At 41.2% G+C, this 17,292-nt stretch overlaps 2 protein-coding genes across 2 annotated transcripts; both read left to right on the top strand.

The window, feature by feature from the left end:
• The first annotated feature begins 1,683 nt into the window (after positions 1 to 1,683).
• On the top strand, positions 1,684 to 7,513 carry gpr17 (G protein-coupled receptor 17). Its single transcript, XM_010793973.1, has 2 exons — positions 1,684 to 1,849; positions 4,192 to 7,513. Exon 2 carries the CDS (start codon positions 4,200 to 4,202, stop codon positions 5,217 to 5,219), a length of 1,020 nt encoding a protein of 339 aa, XP_010792275.1. The 5' UTR covers positions 1,684 to 1,849; positions 4,192 to 4,199; the 3' UTR covers positions 5,220 to 7,513.
• A 133-nt stretch (positions 7,514 to 7,646) lies between these two features.
• LOC104965435 (phosphatidylinositol 3,4,5-trisphosphate 5-phosphatase 1-like) lies at positions 7,647 to 16,080 on the top strand. The gene is made up of 14 exons (XM_010794391.1): positions 7,647 to 8,277; positions 8,747 to 8,810; positions 10,272 to 10,407; positions 10,511 to 10,634; positions 11,270 to 11,410; positions 13,095 to 13,179; positions 13,265 to 13,342; positions 13,455 to 13,532; positions 13,636 to 13,759; positions 13,988 to 14,094; positions 14,512 to 14,614; positions 14,695 to 14,891; positions 14,976 to 15,105; positions 16,046 to 16,080. Exons 1-14 carry the CDS (start codon positions 8,138 to 8,140, stop codon positions 16,078 to 16,080), a joined length of 1,542 nt encoding a protein of 513 aa, XP_010792693.1. The 5' UTR covers positions 7,647 to 8,137.
• The last annotated feature ends 1,212 nt before the right edge of the window (positions 16,081 to 17,292 follow it).

The following is a 17,292-nucleotide window of genomic DNA, read 5'->3' on the forward strand; positions in this document are numbered from 1 at the left end:
AAGAATTCATCTTCAAAATGACCTGAGGGGTGCCTCGGGGGGGTCCCTACAGAAGTACAGAATTAATTTAGATAGGACAACAATACAGTCTATCATCCCTCTGGTTTACCTGGTGTGTATGAAGTGGTGTGTTGTTATTACAGGGGTGGTGGTGGCGGCGGTCGCCCACTGTGCGGGGGGGTTGTAGTGATTAAAGAGGTTGTCCTTCAACCACAATCGATACGGTGTAATTGCATCCGAGGCGGGGTTTTCCTGTCATGGTAACCCTCATCCAGAGGAAAGCCAGGGACCCACAGGCTGCCTTAACCAATGAGCAAAGTCTTCCTATCACACTGAAGAAACTGAAACGCTGACTATAATTAAATGTATTACTGTATTTCAACACATGTCACATAACTTTATTAGGTTAGTTGAAAGCAATAATATTTATTTTAAATAAAAAGTACATTAGATTCAACTTAATATTATTTATTTTAAAACCTAAAACAGTTATGTCACATGTGCTGACATAATACATTTATTTAAAGTCAGCGTCTCGTGCTTACGCTCTTAATTGGTATAATTACATAATAATTTTCCACTTTAACATACAAATAGTTACCTTACCCATGTAACCCTAACCCTAAATGTTCTTTGGCACAACCTTATGACATTTTTTACCAGCATTACTTTAATGTATTTGTGTTTGCTCTCACATTGTTGGAGTTTATATGTTAACAGACATTTAACTGTAGTATATACAGTATTTGTATCCTACTTCCTTGACTTGTTGAACATTGCATGGAAGAACAGCATCCAAAGTGACTTCGAATGGCTATAGGCGCTTTCACACCGGAGTACTTTTCCCCGTACTTTTCCCCGTACTTTTCCCGTTTAGTTCCGATAGTTCCTGGGATTTTGCGTTCACACCAAAAAGAGAACTTAGAAACGGGAAAAGTACGGGGAAAAGTACGGGGAAAAGTACTCCGGTGTGAANACAGATAGCGCCTCTATTCAAGTCTACAAAGCATTTGCATATCGATGATCCAGAGGAGAGAAAGGGCCGATGTGTCTGACACACAGCTGTGATCTCCCTGTATGAAAGAAATATTATCCCCCCCCAACCAGCGGGTCCCCCCCCTCCACATCTGTCCGAGGGCTATGTGACTGATTATCTTGGGCATTCCAATTCAGGATGCCCCTAGGAGGCAAGAGACCAACAAGGGCCTCTGTTTCTTCCAAGCGCTAACCCCCCTCTCCATTCTTGTTTTCACCCGCTCTCCTATAGGGAAGGGGGCCCTCTAGAACTAAACAGACTATCGACAAAAGATCATTTCTGAGACTTCAGTCATAAACTTCTAAATTAACAACACAGTCCATCTTTTATCTATCAGTGGGGGGGTGGGAGTTCATTAAAAGGCACTTGGTGGACCACTAGTCCTCGTTGTCATGGTGTCATACCCGACATCTCATTGGCACTGAGGCATGCCATTCTTCTCCCTGCTGCTAAAATGTGCTGCCTATTCTGACTCAGGCTATTGTGGGGCGCACAAGTAGCTCTCTGAGGAGAAGGGGATGGAGAAAGAAAGGGCGAGGTCAAGGTTCAAACGAAAGGCTCTCATTGGGACTCCGTTTCTGTTATCAAATTTGTTGAGACACAAAAAGAGATACAGTCTCATTCCCAAGGACATCTTGTGGGAGAGAAAAGGGGGATAGGAGAGCGTTCTTTGTGTCAGCGTCAGAGCTCCAGAGCTCACGGTCGGACTCCAGTCTCCACTCAGCTCCTGCAGAGTGTTCAGCAGCTTAATTGTTCCTAAAGCAGCCAAACTTCTTTCAAGACGTCCAGTTACTGTAAAGCTCCAAAGCTCAGGTAAGTCTTATTTTACCTCCGATTTTTAGAAAGTAATAGAAATGTGTAATTATAATTGTTTTCTTTGATTACTTCATACCAATTCTGGCTCCGCAAGAAAGATTATTTCTATTGTTTTTATAGTACACACTATATTTAATTGGCATACATGGTTACAGTAAAGCAATATATCCTTATTTTAGAGCCACTGTGCAATAGTACAAAGTATTTAATCCGTATCACTAAGCATCACTTTGGAAATCTAATATTTACTTTTTAAGAACTATATCCTTCCGGTCAGTGAATATCATGTGCATTTAATCCAATAACCAGATTTCACAGTTACTTCATTCTACGGGTTTCTTTGATGATTTTAACAAAATGTACACATAACAGCTGTCACAGATTTGTCACAACAAATTGTTACTGACTAATCTCCTAAAAACGACCAATGCCAGGATGCTCAGTGTTCTCTATGTCAACGCTCCTACACAGATCTGTTTACCAAGATCATTGTGATGAAGGCATACAGTATGTCAGGATTGCCTCTCTTTAGGATTATCCCTCGGGATCCGTATTTAGGGGAGCTTTTTCATTGAGCTGTGCTGCTCCTGGTTTGTTATCCCTGCTGGGACTGAAACCCTTTTCTTTAAGGCTCCTGAATGCCCAGGTCTCACAGCTCCAGTCGGTGCATGCAGGAGCAGAGCACACACTGAAGAGAGTCACGCTGCTACATCTGACTGCTTCTTAATGGGTCAAAAGACAGTGGCTGGTAAAACGGATAGCCCAGTCAGATAAAAATATATATTGTTATAAAGCTATGCGGTACAGCATTATTTAATCACGTTTAATACATTTTAATAATAATACATTTAATGTATATAGCGCTTCTCATCTGCCAAGACAAATCTCAAAGCCGAAGACGTTTCACTGTCTGGGCAGCTTTTTGCATCATATATTTGTGAACTTCCATCAGCTAAAGAAACATCTGTGGATGTCAAGTTCATCTCTGCTGGCTGCACATGTTTTGATGATGTTTTTGGATCCTCCACAAAGCGAAAATAAGCCTTTTATCACATTCATTATTTGTGTTCACGCCCAATGGAGTGGACACATGGAGCTTGCCTGAGGGATAGAGGAGTGGGTGGTAATTCTTTAGGTCTGTCGAATGGTTCTCATAGAGAGAAAATACAAAAATGTGGAGAGTATATAGATCAAAAGTTATGCTTTAAACTCACGAAGGAATAACCCCAGAAATTGGAAAATCATATATCATTAAAATATATCTTTGATAAAAGTATATTTCCACCAACAGGTTACTTTATGTAGCCGTAACCCATAAAGAACATTTTGGACATTTGGAAAATACTGAATAAGAAATTGAACTAAATGAGAAGATACAACTAGCTTAGTTTAGACTGAAAACGGGCAAACAGCCAGCCTGGCTATGTGCATAAAATTTGCCTGTCACAAAAAACCATTGAAACTATAACTTGTCATCTTATTATAAAATTTTAGATACAAATCAAACAGAGGTGTTAATATGTTTGCTTTAAAACTTAGGGCAGACATTTAGTTTCCTGGCTAAGCTAACAGGCGGCTGGCGCAAGCTTATTATTAGCTTACAAACACGAGAGTGGTGTCTGTCAGGTGAAGAGATACAAACTTTGGAGACACATTTACAGACTTATTGATGCTATGCTAGTTTAAGGTTTAAAATTGCTCACGCTATATAATTGTTACAGTTCACCATTCAGTCTGAATTAAAGAATTGTATGCCGACAAATCAAACTAGGGGGCCAGATAATAAGTAAAAAAGAGGAGTGAAGATCTAATGACTCACATTTCCTGAACTTAATAGTGTGCAGAGGGAGTCTCATACTTGTAGTGGTCAGAATGAAGTAATTATCTGCTCTGAGGGAATGTGGACATTAACCGGGTACACTGACATCCATTGTGACCTTGTGAGACTGTCACTGAGACAAACTCTCCCTGCCTATCGTGTGTGTGTGTGTGTGTGTGTGTGTGTGTGTGTGTGTGTGTGTGTGTGTGTGTGTGGGCGGGCGGGCGGACGGACAGGGGTTGGGTTTCCTGTCACTGCAGTAGTTTGCTGTTTGCATACTGAACAATTTTTTCCGAAATTAAAAGCATGTGTTTAGAAAAGTCATGACTCAAATGGTCAGTGATCTGGAACTGTCAATTAGATACTATATCTATTCTGCAAACGAAAATACTTAACTAGAAATGTGCTGTATAAATACCTGTAAATATCTTTGCTATATTAAAATAAAATGTAGACGTTTCTAGTTTTCTAAATTTATTTTTTAGATACATTTTAAATGTCAGTTTTGTTGTCTCCTCAGCAAGCAAAATGGAGTCTGCTACAATGGATCTGTCCTCCGTGCTATCCAATCAGTCATCAGAGAGCTGTGCTCCGGTGGATACCACAGTGGAGAACACACTGTTTGGATGCTTCTACATCCTGGTTTTTTTCCTAGCGCTGAACGGTAACAGCCTTGCCCTCTGGATCTTCTCTCACCAGCGTGGCGCTTCATCTCCAGCAAACGTCTTCTTGATTCATCTGGCTGTGGCAGACTTATCGTATGTGATCATTCTCCCCCTGAGGGCCACCTACCACCTCACAGGAGGCCACTGGCCCTTTGGCGAGGTGCCCTGCAGGTTGGCAGGCTTTTTATTTTTTGTCAACATGTACGCCAGCCTATACTTCCTGGCCTGTGTGGCAGGGGATCGCTACCTTGCTGTGGTTCATGCTGTGAGGTCGCTGAAGGTTCGTCGTGCCCGCTACGCTCACATCATCAGCTTCTCTCTATGGGCCCTGGTTACTGTTTCCATGGCGCCACTGCTCATCACCAACCAGACTGCAGAGGTAGACGGCATGACGGTGTGTTTGCAGCTGTACAGAGAGAAGGCCTCACGCAATGCTCTGATCTCCCTGGCTGTAGCCTTTACCCCGCCTTTCCTCACCACCCTGTCCTGTTACCTGCTCATCATTTATAACCTGCATCGGGGCTCCAGGTTAGAGCCGTCCCTCAAGCTGAGGGCCCTGCGCACCATTGGTCTGGTCATGCTCATCTATGTAGTCTGTTTCCTGCCTTATCATTTGAGCAGGGCCACTTTTATCCTGGGCTACAACCACCCTGACGTCTCCTGCCAGACGCGCAGAGGCTTGAGCTTGGCCAACCGCCTCACCTCATCCCTCACCTGCCTGAACGGTGCCCTGGACCCGCTGATCTACCTGTTTGGAGCGGAGAAGTTCCGCGGAACACTTATTAGATTGTTTTGCAAAGATCAGGCCGGGGTGTCAGCAGCCACCAGTGGAGAGTTAAAGGGAACACATGAGAGCTCTGTCAGTGCCAAGTCTGAGTTTTGAGGAAAATACATTTGATCTGGAACATTGTTTGACATAGATGAATTTCCTTACTTAGGCCCATTTCACAATGTGGTTGATGTGCTTCTCTAGTCACCATGTCTCAGTTATAGTCTCCATCCCACGCCCAATTCACCCTCAGAGACTGTAAGTGAATCCTGTGTACTAGCAGGAGCATATGAGGACTCCCTATAAGGACTTGGGAAACGCAGCAGGAACTCATGTTACCTGGACAGGGCCAACCTGTGCTCAGCTAAATGTGAGAGATGTTGAAGAGAATTATTCTGTTTTAAAGAAAACAAGTAGTTAGTTTATAGTTCCAGGAGCATTTCTTCTTGCCATCTTCTACCACCAGGTGATCCCACAACCAAAGTCTGCAGCCTTGCTGACTTAATGAAAGTGCCTTTAAGGTCAACGGGAGCCCCCTAAACACTAGCCCTCACTCTCAGACCATCATGGTCTGTGAGACTATGAGGATCCACCCACCTGTGATCTCAACACGTTGTTGAATCTACTATTTCCACAAGCTTCCAATTTTTGTGTTAAACACCAAATGTTCAAATGTGTACTACATAGTCAACTCTTAATGTATATTTTTTGGAACTGTTTTGTATCCTATGCCAAATGTGACTTGTTACTTCCTAATACCTTTATATATAAGGTGTTTTTAGCCATGCTAGCATTGTGGCACTGGACATGGCTTGTTGTTCAGTCAAGTATTGGAGGAATTGCCACACAATTACAGATATCCATGATCACTGGAGGAAGTATTGGAACAACTTTTCCTGTCACCGGTAGGTATAAAATGTTGATTTGTGCAATACTTTGATTTATTACCCACAGGTTTAATCTAAGTGCTAACACACCAAACTGAGATGGTGTGAATAGTATATAACTCCTTCACCTTTAAAGTTATAATGTGATTGTATTGCTGTAATGATAGATTGTTTGTAGTCACCCAAGCAGCAAAGCCCCAGATATGGTCTGCCAGGCTATTGTGGTGATGACCGTTATTCAACAAACCAATCAGTCGGAAAATGTTTCATTGGACTGAAATCAAATTTGTTCATGATGATGTCATCTGACCTTCTCTGACGCAATTTGTTTTCCTTCTATGGCAAAGTCATGACACGCCCTACTCTGCCTCTAATTGGCTTAGCCTGATATACTATCTTAGCACTAACCAGTCCCAACCCTCATGGCTAAACCTTACCAACCCAATCAACAAAGGCGACAATTTCTAGCCAATCAGAGGCTGTAAAGTAAAGTTAAAAAAAATGGTTTGGGCTCAGTTCCATGGTGCATCGGGTTTCAGAATAATGGGCAGTAAGAACAATTTTTAAGTTCCCAAAAAGAGAGCTAAGTTAGTCGTTGGCCACAATTTGGTCCAGACTAAACTATCTTTTGGTACTGACTTTCATGTTCCACTGAGAATGAATAACTGTTTGACCAATGCAAAACATGTGACATCCCCAATAGCCTTGTGTTTGCTAATTAGCAACATTCAGAATGCCAACACCCCCAAACAGGATGATAAACAAGGTAGAGATGTACCTGTCAGGCATGCTAGTACCATCATTGTGAGTATGTTAGCAGCTCAAAGCACCCCAATGCCGGTGCAATGTCTCAGAGCTGCTAGCATGGCTATAGACTCTTGGTCTTATTTTAATATGAGGTATACTTTAATAGACTTTTCTTGCTTTCTTACTTTGTTTTTGCTAGACACATCTTCATTGTAGACATGCTTAGTCATTATCCAACTTCCTAACTTGCTATGCTATGCATGTATTTTTTTGTACACATTTTTATTGCACTATTGCATGAAAAACTATTAACCCTGTTTTACTGTGAGTCAGTCTGGCTTGACGTCATCTGCAGAAGAGGTGAAATACAGGATTTATTTTCCCAGATTAGTTAAATGTGAATTAGAAATGTACTTTGTAACATTAAGTTGTAAATAATAACTAAGTAAACATGTGTTTTCAAGTGCTCTGTGCTGTGCATGAGATGATGTGTCTTCTCTAAACTGTCATATATCTGAGGATTTGAGCTGCTCTCTGTGAAAGTGAGAAATCTATTTCTAGCTTAGGACAGAAACCTCCGAGCTGCAGTGACTTGTCACTGTGTAGTTCTCTTTTTGTGTCTTGTGACCCATGTTGTGGTTTGTGAGCAGCTTACTTTCCTCCTCTTATTTCTGCAACACTTCCTGTCCATCACATGAACAAGGCAAGCCACTCTAAATTTGTATTTCCTGAATGTACACATTTTCATAAAACCCCTTGCTCTTCTAGTTCATATTTAAAGATCAAACTATGATCATTCAGACACAGTTTGGTGTGAATATGAGCACTTGTTTAACTTTAAGTCAAATGTGATTCAGCCATTAAAAACGCATCAGGGAACCAATTGAAGCTCCTTATAGAATGAATTTATTTTCGAACACAATTGTCAAGAAATGTTTGGACTATAACAAATGGAGTCGTGTTTGATACATTTTTGTTACTTCCCTTTTTAATTTTTATTTTAACAAATGCTTTGACTATTTCCTGCATGGTTCACATTAACAAGCAGCTGTACAGAAACTAAAGAGGGAATGCTGGTTAATCATTAACACAATGTAACAAAGATTTCTACTTGGAGAGTGAAAGTATATATTTCCAGTTAGAGCTGTGGAGATCTGTCGTATAACAGGCAGGGCAGAACCAGGGCCCTCCTCTCTTTACCTCTCAAATAAGGAAGTTCAGAGCCTAGCTAGTAGCAGCTTCCTTTTACAGCTTTCAGGGGCAGAGGATGAACAAGTGAACAAAAAGACTTCTGAAGTACGCACCATGAAAAGATGAAATAGCTACTTCGGTTTGCTATCATACTGTTGGAGAGCAGAGGCAAAACTCTTGAGCTCAGGCTCCCCGGGGAGAAACAGGATGCCGAGTTATCAACCATGGTGCCATGGTACAATAAGTCGATCCAAAGCTGAGGATCTACTTTCCAAAGCAGCAAGAGATGGAAGCTTCCTTATCCGGGCTAGTGAGTCCATACAGGGAGCGTATGCTCTCTGTGTTCTGTAAGTTGACATTTTTGGTTTTCTTGACAGTTTATCTTAAATGCAATTTCAAAGTGGACAATGACTATTGTTTGAAAAATGATCCTTTTTATTTAAAGATAAACACTCAATTTGTGTTTGGAATCAGGTTTAAGAAGAAATTACTCTTATCATAGTTAATATAACATGATTAAAAGTTACATTTCCCCCTTCTATTTGTCAATGTGTCATATTAGATTTTCTGCATGTACTCTCGTAAGGCAAGTCTAATTCCCCTTTATTTGCATACTGTGCTACCACGCCGCACCACCCTTTGCCATCTCCAACTCATAACTTTGAAATAGAAATATCAATTTGAAATGCTTTACAATCTGTTTTGATCGCATGCTGAACTCAATAAAACACAATCAGCCAGTATTCAGTTTCTTTGACCTACAATGTCATATTCCAGTGACATACATTTGCATTTTATTATCTCTATTAACCACAGATACCAGAACTGTGTGTACACATACAGAATCCTGCCAAATGAGGATAAGAAGCTCTCTGTCCAGGTGGGTTGACAGTTTCACAAAAGCCTCCATTATTTTGTACCAAAATCTGTTGAGTTATTATGGTTATAGACTGATAAGTATTAACAGTATATACATGGATGTATGTCTATATGAATGTGAAGATAAAGGGCTTCTTATATCAGAACTAAATGTTGGTATGCAGCTAATTTTGATGCTGCACCTCCACCTGTATTTTAAGACCCATATTGGTTACATCCGTCCTCTGGCCTGTGGCATCATTTTTCATTTAGCCGTGCTAAGGACACGACTTTTAGGATAGCAATGTTTGTCGATTGTCCACCATTTTGGACTTAAACATCTCAATATATACTGAAAGGCTTGCCCTGAGATTGTGTTCATACATTCCGGTATGAATGTCTATATTTTGGTGATCACATGATCTTTAATCCAGCACTATCATCAAGGCATCATTTCAATTTGTTCCACACTGGTTTATGACCAAGTCCTACCTGCCTCAGCTGCACTTTGGGTTTAGTTCGAATTAGAAAATTTTAGCATGCTAACAATCTCAAATAAAACAGTAACAAAAAACATGCTTAGCATCAGCATGTTTACATTGTTGTTGTGAGCATTTTAGCATGCTGTCTTAACATTTAGCTCAAAACCTCGACTGTGAATAACAATGCCTCACAGAGCCACTCGCATCTATTTAGACCCTTATTTTTCTCTCAAAATGATTCACATTTGTATCTAAACAGCTGAGAACTGCTGTGTTTGTTGAACACAATGAAATGACAACCACCAGGAGGAAGTGAAAGCCCTTTGCACATATAATGGAGTATCATCTGCATAGAAACAAAGATATGAAAAGTGTTATCGTATTGGAACATGCACATTTACCAAAAAAAGGCCTATCCTAGGGTACTTAGGAGCAAACATTTATGATTTCTACCATTAAAATAATAGATCTTGTGCACGATCTGTGACCCCGCATGCAGGCTGGCAGTTTAAATAGTAGTGGCACCAGTTTTTCCAGTTCCAGCAGGCACTGTCTGTGATGCAAACATAGTGACAACAAAGGTTTTGGATCATTTAATGTGGAATGGCAGTCTGGGGTTTTAGAATAACATTTTGAAAGAGATTAGAGTCGGTTTGCTGTAAAATAAGTCAAACAATTGTGTGTGTGAAGCAAGATGAAAACAAATGGTCAGAAAAAGAATACATAAACGTTATAGAGTGACTGCAATGACCGTTCAACCGTTCAATCTTTGAAAGTCTTTGAACTGCACACACAGCTGCTTAAGGAACTTAGCTGATGACATGAATGCAGATCTAGTATGCTGGAGGAAGCCACAGACGGCACCATTGACGTCACTTGGGAAGTAAAACTAAAAGATTGTGTCACCTGGTCTGGGAAAGGAAAAAACAAAGCCCACCATGTAATGTCCATTCTTCTGAGCAATGAGGTGAATGATGTGTCTGCTGTGATCTGCTCTTCAGGCATCAGAAGGAGTTCCTATCAGGTTCTTCTCTGTGCTCACTGAGCTGGTGGAGGCATATTACAGTCCCAACATGGGTCTGGTCACTCATCTGCAGTACCCTGTCCATAGGGAGGAGGAGGTAGACGAGGAGCAAGGTCAAACAACTTCTTATTCATTTGATTGGTGGATATTATGTGAAACATTTTAAGATTTAACATTTTAAAATTCCTAAACATCCTTTACATCTCTGTCCTGCAGAATCCCAGATTCTTCCACCGCAGCTTCCACCCAGGAACTTCGCTGGCAACGATGTGAGAGAAAGTGACTCCATGTCCCTATCAGAAACCTACCTGATGAGACTGCAGCATATGGACTTGTCCACGTATGGACACATTTACAGAATTTGCAGTGATGCATATAACCAGATAATGAATCATGCAAAGTTTCTGATAATACACTGGCAGTATACGAAGTGTACAATGAGTCATATGTTTGTGAGCAGTGATTTAACACTGTTAAAGGTCCCTTATTATGCAAAATGCACTTTCTGATGTCTTGTATACATAAATATGTGTCCCCGGTGTGTAAGGAGACTCACAAAGTGTCAGAAATACAACCCTCTCTCTTTTCCGCCTTATCCACATCTCTAAAAACGGGGGTACAACGGAGCTGATCCAGATTTGCTGCGTCATGACGACATTACCAGAGGGGCTGGCTTTGCGTCCACGGTCCTCCAAAGGGGCATGGCCAGCAGCAGCTCGGTTACATTTAAAGGGCCAGACACAGAATCAGCACTTTAGTAACAGGGCTGAAATAGAGGGGTATGAGGCATGTGAAACATGGGTGATCTGTTTGGTATTTTGAGCAGAACACTTCAGAGACATGTTTTGTATATATGTGGCCCTATAATATATTGTTAAAATATAGTATAATAGAGCTTTAAGTGATTAAACTAGGTTAACGGAGGTTTGAATAATTAAACCGTTTTTAAATTGTTACTGTGTTTTACATTTCCAGAATACCAGAGGAGCATCAACTGGCTATCCAAGAATACTTCCGGACCTCAGTCAGCCTGGATGCTGAACAAGTGCACAATGGTTTCCCTAACCTTCCTGGGCTAAATAAGCTAACAATGGCAATCTGCAAGAATCTAAACAGGTACAGTTACCAGTCAACAGAATGGCCTAGTCCTATGTCCCCACACGGCCCCAGGCCCTGGACCTTCAGGGAGGAGTTGACGTCTCCTGGTGTGCTTGATCGCAAGAAGCTGAAAGAGACTCAAAATGATTACGAGGATACACCACTTTTAAAAGTAAAAGCTTATAACTTATTCCGACCGTATTTAACCCTTTCATGCATGAATTATGAAAGCCTCAGTCAGGATTTTTTTACTAAGTGTTATTATTGCTCTTGGGGCATGAAAAACAAGATTTGAACTTTTTTTTTTTAATCTAGTTTTTTCAAAGAGATATTTATATGTCCACTCAGGTGGACAGTATGCGCTCAGGGTTTGAACTGAAGAGACGTACATTTTGAAAAAATGATAAATAAAGATGTGCAAACTTAAAATGACATCATAATAACATAAGTACATTGATTTACGGCCCAAAAAGATATTGCAGATGAAGTATTTTCAAGAATAACCAGGGCCAGGGGCCAATTTGAGGCCCCACGCACAGTTATTTGATGAGTGCTAGTGGAGCCTCGCAGCAGCGAAACCGTGCCGCGCCACCCTAATTGCGCCACATAAGCGCATAGGTGCGCCTCAGATGAGGCCCCCCTCCGCAAGGTGTGACCCCCTCCACAAGGTGAGGCCCCACACAGTCTGCATGATCTGCCTGTAGGGAGGGACGGCCCTGGGTACAGCAGCAGCAGTACCAGTATTCATTGTAGTTGAAATATAGCCAGTGATGCATGACGTCCACTGTAGTGGACAGGTGGTTAATCATGATTTCCTGCAAACATACAATCAATACTTTGATAAATTATGAATTATATGATTCCTTAGTTGTTACTTGATGTCACCATATTTTTTATACCTGCAGGGGACGCTTTCCATAAAAGGATTGGCAAGATATAGATGGGTGACTTGGTCCATGTGGCTTTTTGTCGTCCATCTTGGTTTAGAGACATGTATCATGCACTTACACTGACTTTCCACTGAGTGGCAGTGTATGGGATGATGCAATAGAGTCCTATGTAGTGGCTGATGGTGCAACTATGCAAAAAAAAACAATGCATATACAAGAAAACACCTTTTGAATAGCTGTCCACTGTAGTGACCTCTATTAATGTACTTCTATGGGTTTGGATCTTTGATTTACATATTTTATAATTTTTTTCCTTTGGATAACATATAGTGGCCCTACGCAAATGTAAAGGTACGAAAGTCCATCTAGAGCCAGAGTCTGGTTCTTCTCTTGTGTGCTACTGTAGAAACATGGCATTTTATTACATTAATCCCAATGTTGATCTGTAATTATTCACGATTAATAACAAGTTTGAATACTAGTATAAACTTGTATCTTGGGTTGAGATCAAACAAATACACATGTGGTGTTTTAATAAAGAAATGCATGACAAACTGGTGAGAGAAATCTCACCAGTTAGCTAAAGCATGGACTAAGCTGCTGGCACAGAGCCGCTGTGATTGCCCTCTGTATAATGTGTGCTACACAGGACATGTTCTCTCTGCTGCTATCGTACTGCAGCTGTTCCTACAGTGGTGATCCTGTCTGCTATCTCACACTCCTGTGTAGGTCCGTGTGGACATGGGTTTGGCAAATACATTATATAGATTACAAAGAATAAGGCTGATTTTCTGCCCTTTATTGTGAGACAGTGAAATATCCTGCATCCTGCCAGTTTTGGAGATCTTTCATAGAACGTTGGACCAACAGCTCTCCCCGGGGATTGGACTAAAACAAGTGAGTTGTACCCTTAACCGTCTGTAAGAAAAACAACACACAGAAAAACCTCCTTGTCATGATATGTTATTTTCTTGATTTTCAGATCTCCGGCGATTTAGGTCAATCGGTACCCTTTAGGCTTGAGCAACTGACAAAACTGCTTTACTCAATAGAAGATAAGGTAGCCTACTGTGGATCATTTTGCCAACTGACCTCGAACCATCTTGTTTATTGACAAACCGACAGTTGGTGTGAGTTACAGATGAAAAAGGACTTCTCTATTCTCTCTTCAGGCTAAAAGCTCAATGTTTGAATCTGTTGGGTGTGAAGGAGGTCACAGGAAATCTCTCATACCGCTTGTTACGTTTGAGGTGCTTCTCTAAACTACTATATTAACAATATTGCAGTAAGCTAATTATGTGCAATGTCTGAAGGTTTCTTGTTAATTTTTCCCATTTCCTCTTTCACTTGCAGGTCAAGCAAGAATCTCTGGGTATTTCCATGAAGATGTTCCTGAAAGTAGATGTTGAAAGTGGGAAGCTCTACTTAAAGAAGTCAAAAGATGGGCCTGAAGACAAGTTTTTCGTGCACAACAAAAGTAAGAAATCCCATCGCGCTCTAACCTCATTCGTTTGTATTATTTGCCCTGCAAGCAATGTGGCTCCAGCAATGGCCCGTCTGTCAGTCAGCCACCGCTTTAAACCAAACTGACACATTTGTGCTGGGTCTGTACACCTTTACATGGCCGTAACTCTTATCTTGTTTACAATCTGCTGTTAAGCATCAACACGACTCATTTATTAAGAGTGCTTTGATTATTTTTTAGTCCTGCAGTTGGTGAAATCTCAGAAAATGCATGCCAAACTGGTGATCGTGGCGGAGACGGAGAAAGAGAAAATTCTGCGGAGAGAGTTTGTTTTTGATGACACAAAGGTAATAAACATCTGATCCATTAGCTTGTTCCTGGTCTATTTTAAGTCCCCTAGATTTGTTTAAATATCAATAATTTATAACATATTCATTGACAGATTTGATTATGGCATGGCAACATTAGGATGGGTTTCATAAGCATAAAACCCTGTCAGCACATTGAGAAGTTGTGTTTTCTTTTTTTTTTAAATGAACAATTAAGACAAGCATAGAGAAAAACATGAACAGAAATTAGATTTTGTATAACCAAAACAGGTTTGACATAGTTTGTTCAGGTAGAAGCCCTTTGGTAATAGTAAGAAGCTGATTACGATATATATTTTCAGGGCCTAAAGCTTTTACATGTAACTCATCAGATATAATGTTTAATTGCGTTCATTTTAAGAAATCACATTTTCCTTTTTGTATGTATCTTGCCAGAAAAGGGAAGGATTTTGCCAACTTCTTCAACAAATGAAGAACAAGCACTCTGAAAAGCCTGAACCAGACATGATCACAGTGTTTGTTGGCACCTGGAACATGGGTAACAATCTTACATGTTAATAATTTGAATTCATGATTAAATGTAACAACAAAGTAAGATACTTCACTGTAAACCTGCAGGAAATGCTGGTCCTCCCCACAACATTGACTCCTGGTTTCAGTGCAAGGGCCAAGGGAAGACCCGAGACGACACTGCAGACCACATCCCACATGATTTCTACGTTATCGGAACACAGGAGGATCCCCTGGGCGAGAGGGAGTGGGCAGACACAGTGAAAAGCGTCCTGAGGAAAATCACAAACATCACTTTTAAACAAGTAGGTGACTAACAAGTAGTAAGAAAGAATCAACTGAATGCAGAAGCAGAGCAGTAATGCTTTACTTCATCTTCTCACATCCAGGTGGCGACCCACACTCTGTGGAACATTCGGATTGTGGTCCTGGCCAAGCCTGAGCACGAAAACAGGATCTCCCACGTTTTCTCAGACAGCGTGAAGACGGGGATTGCCAACACTCTGGGTGAGCAATCCAGCAATTTTTCACAACACTGTGTCTCAGGGCATCTTCATTTTTAAAAACCTATTAATGTGTTATACCAGATTAACGGGAAGAATCTCAGCTAACTGACGATACAAACCATTTTTACCAAAACAAAACACAAGTCTCATAAGAAGCATCTAAATGACCCCTGAGCGAAAAATGCTAACGCACTTTGGCACAGAACTCAAGATAAAGACACCCTTATTACTTATCGTAGCTGCACATACAAGTTATCCGATTAAAGCTGAGGTTCCACAGATGTTATAGGTATAGTATCATCACTGAGCGATCCGAACCCGCGACAGGGGAAGCAAACACAGACATCACAACACGTACCCCGGAGCTTTTACGGGAGATCTTCTCCCCGTAGCTGTCAATCTGATCAAAAGACGTATTCAACGGCATTAAAACGAGAAACACAGCCTTATCCCCTCTCATCGGGCTTAACTGAATAACCCCTTAGTACCGGCCCATTTGTTGTTAAATATGTATTTAAATGAATGAATCTTTCTCTTGTTAGTCAAGGAATTCAATGTATGATGGTTGGTCCTGCTTTTGTGTTCCGTTCTGGTGTAAATTGTAGCCTACATTTAAATAAAAATATAATTATAGTAATGTGAAAGCCTTTACTCTGAAAATGTGTGTCCTGTAGATCCCCACATTCACCACAAACCCGCATTCAGGACAGTACATTTTAAATAATTTAACTCCTGAATATCTTAACACAAAACAATACAAATAATTGTTATTTATCAAGATCTAGCCATTCATGAAAATTGTTTTCTTAATAGCTATGTGTTAGTGACGTTCAAGATCATTAAACATGACTTAAATTGTTAGTATAACCTTAAGAAATGAATTGCACATAATAATTCCCACGGAGCTGTGAGCACTTATACATTTATGTGACGCTTTTCCACTCATTTTCCAGTTGTCGGTTTTCGTGTTGAAATGGACCAGCTGTGAAGGTGGGGGCGGGGCTTTTATACGCGAGTAGTGAAAACACTTCCGCGTAGTTTGCTCTCGTGTATCCTCCCTTTCGTCTCCTCCCGCACCCCTCCTCCCTCACCCCTCCTCGACTCCTCCGTGTGCATTTCAGCTATTGGGACATCCTTCAAAATGGCGTGTCTTGATCGATTTCCGGTTCAAGTCCCGGATGAGGGGAAGAGAGGAGTCGAGGAGGGGTATTGGGTGTTTCTCAATTTCAAGGAAAGTTGCTCCAGAGCCACTATTTCAAGGATACTACGTCATCGAGTGCCGCCGAAGGACTGTTCCAATAGTCGCTTTCACACCAAGTACTTTGCCGTACTTAGTGCCGGCTCTTAGTGCCCCGACACCTCCTCATCACTCCACCGCTCCCATGTTTTTTTTTTGTGTTGCCATAAGTTAGTCTCTCTCCGTTGGTGCGCGGGGCTAATGCTGATGCTAATAATGCTAATGCCACAAATACAATGGCGGCTTCACAAAAGTTTTCCGAGTTTTACGGGGCGTGGTTTGCAATTCGCCCAGCCAATAGAAATTGGTACTTTTTTGGTACCACCTCTATAGCAGGCACTACAAATGGGGGCAAAAGTTCCCGACACTATACTCTTTTTGGTGTGAACGCAACATAAGGGGTCCTAACGGAACTAAATGGGAAACGTACAGGGAAAAGTACTCCGGTGTGAACGCGCCTAATGTCCAGCATACTTGGAATTCTACCGAGGCCGGCGTACTTCTTTGGGGGAAATTTCGAGGCTGCACATGTGTTGACTCCGCGGTCTTAAAATCCCCACAATGCTTTGCGCACGGACCAATTTCCAAATCTTTGGCGGAAATCACGCTCCATTTAAGGCGGGGCCTCGCATATGACGCACACCTGTTCCACCATTCTTCGTTTTCCGAGGCTAGGAGGGATTCTTGCCTCGCTTTTGAAGCATATGACTTGGAGGTACATGTGCTACCAAACAAGCCTCCTCGACATTGAGAAACACCCACTGTCATTACCAGAACAAATCAACTGGCTTGTTTGATTGTTTAAATGATTTAAACAAATGATATCTTCTTTTTCAACCACAAACAACCTTTTGTGGTTGTGACAGAAATAATCGTCAACAAATGAGTGTGATGTAACTGCAGTCTACAACTACCTACCAGTATCCTACCAACAGTCAACGTTGTTTTTTGTATATCCACAGC

The sequence above is a fragment of the Notothenia coriiceps genome, unplaced genomic scaffold (genome assembly GCF_000735185.1).
Source record: "Notothenia coriiceps isolate Sejong01 unplaced genomic scaffold, NC01 NC01_scaffold00037244, whole genome shotgun sequence".
In the NCBI taxonomy this organism is placed as follows: domain Eukaryota; kingdom Metazoa; phylum Chordata; class Actinopteri; order Perciformes; family Nototheniidae; genus Notothenia; species Notothenia coriiceps.

What these genes read in the sequence shown, in the direction of transcription:
- gpr17 (XM_010793973.1), top strand. Translation starts at nt 4,200, where the DNA reads ATGGAGTCTGCTACAATGGATCTGTCCTCCGTGCTATCCAATCAGTCA.
- LOC104965435 (XM_010794391.1), top strand. Translation starts at nt 8,138, where the DNA reads ATGCCGAGTTATCAACCATGGTGCCATGGTACAATAAGTCGATCCAAA. An exon ending in GCGTATGCTCTCTGTGTTCT is followed by an intron (nt 8,278 to 8,746) that starts GTAAGTTGACAT and finishes TATTAACCACAG; the next exon opens with ATACCAGAACTGTGTGTACA. An exon ending in TTTACTCAATAGAAGATAAG is followed by an intron (nt 13,343 to 13,454) that starts GTAGCCTACTGT and finishes TTCTCTCTTCAG; the next exon opens with GCTAAAAGCTCAATGTTTGA.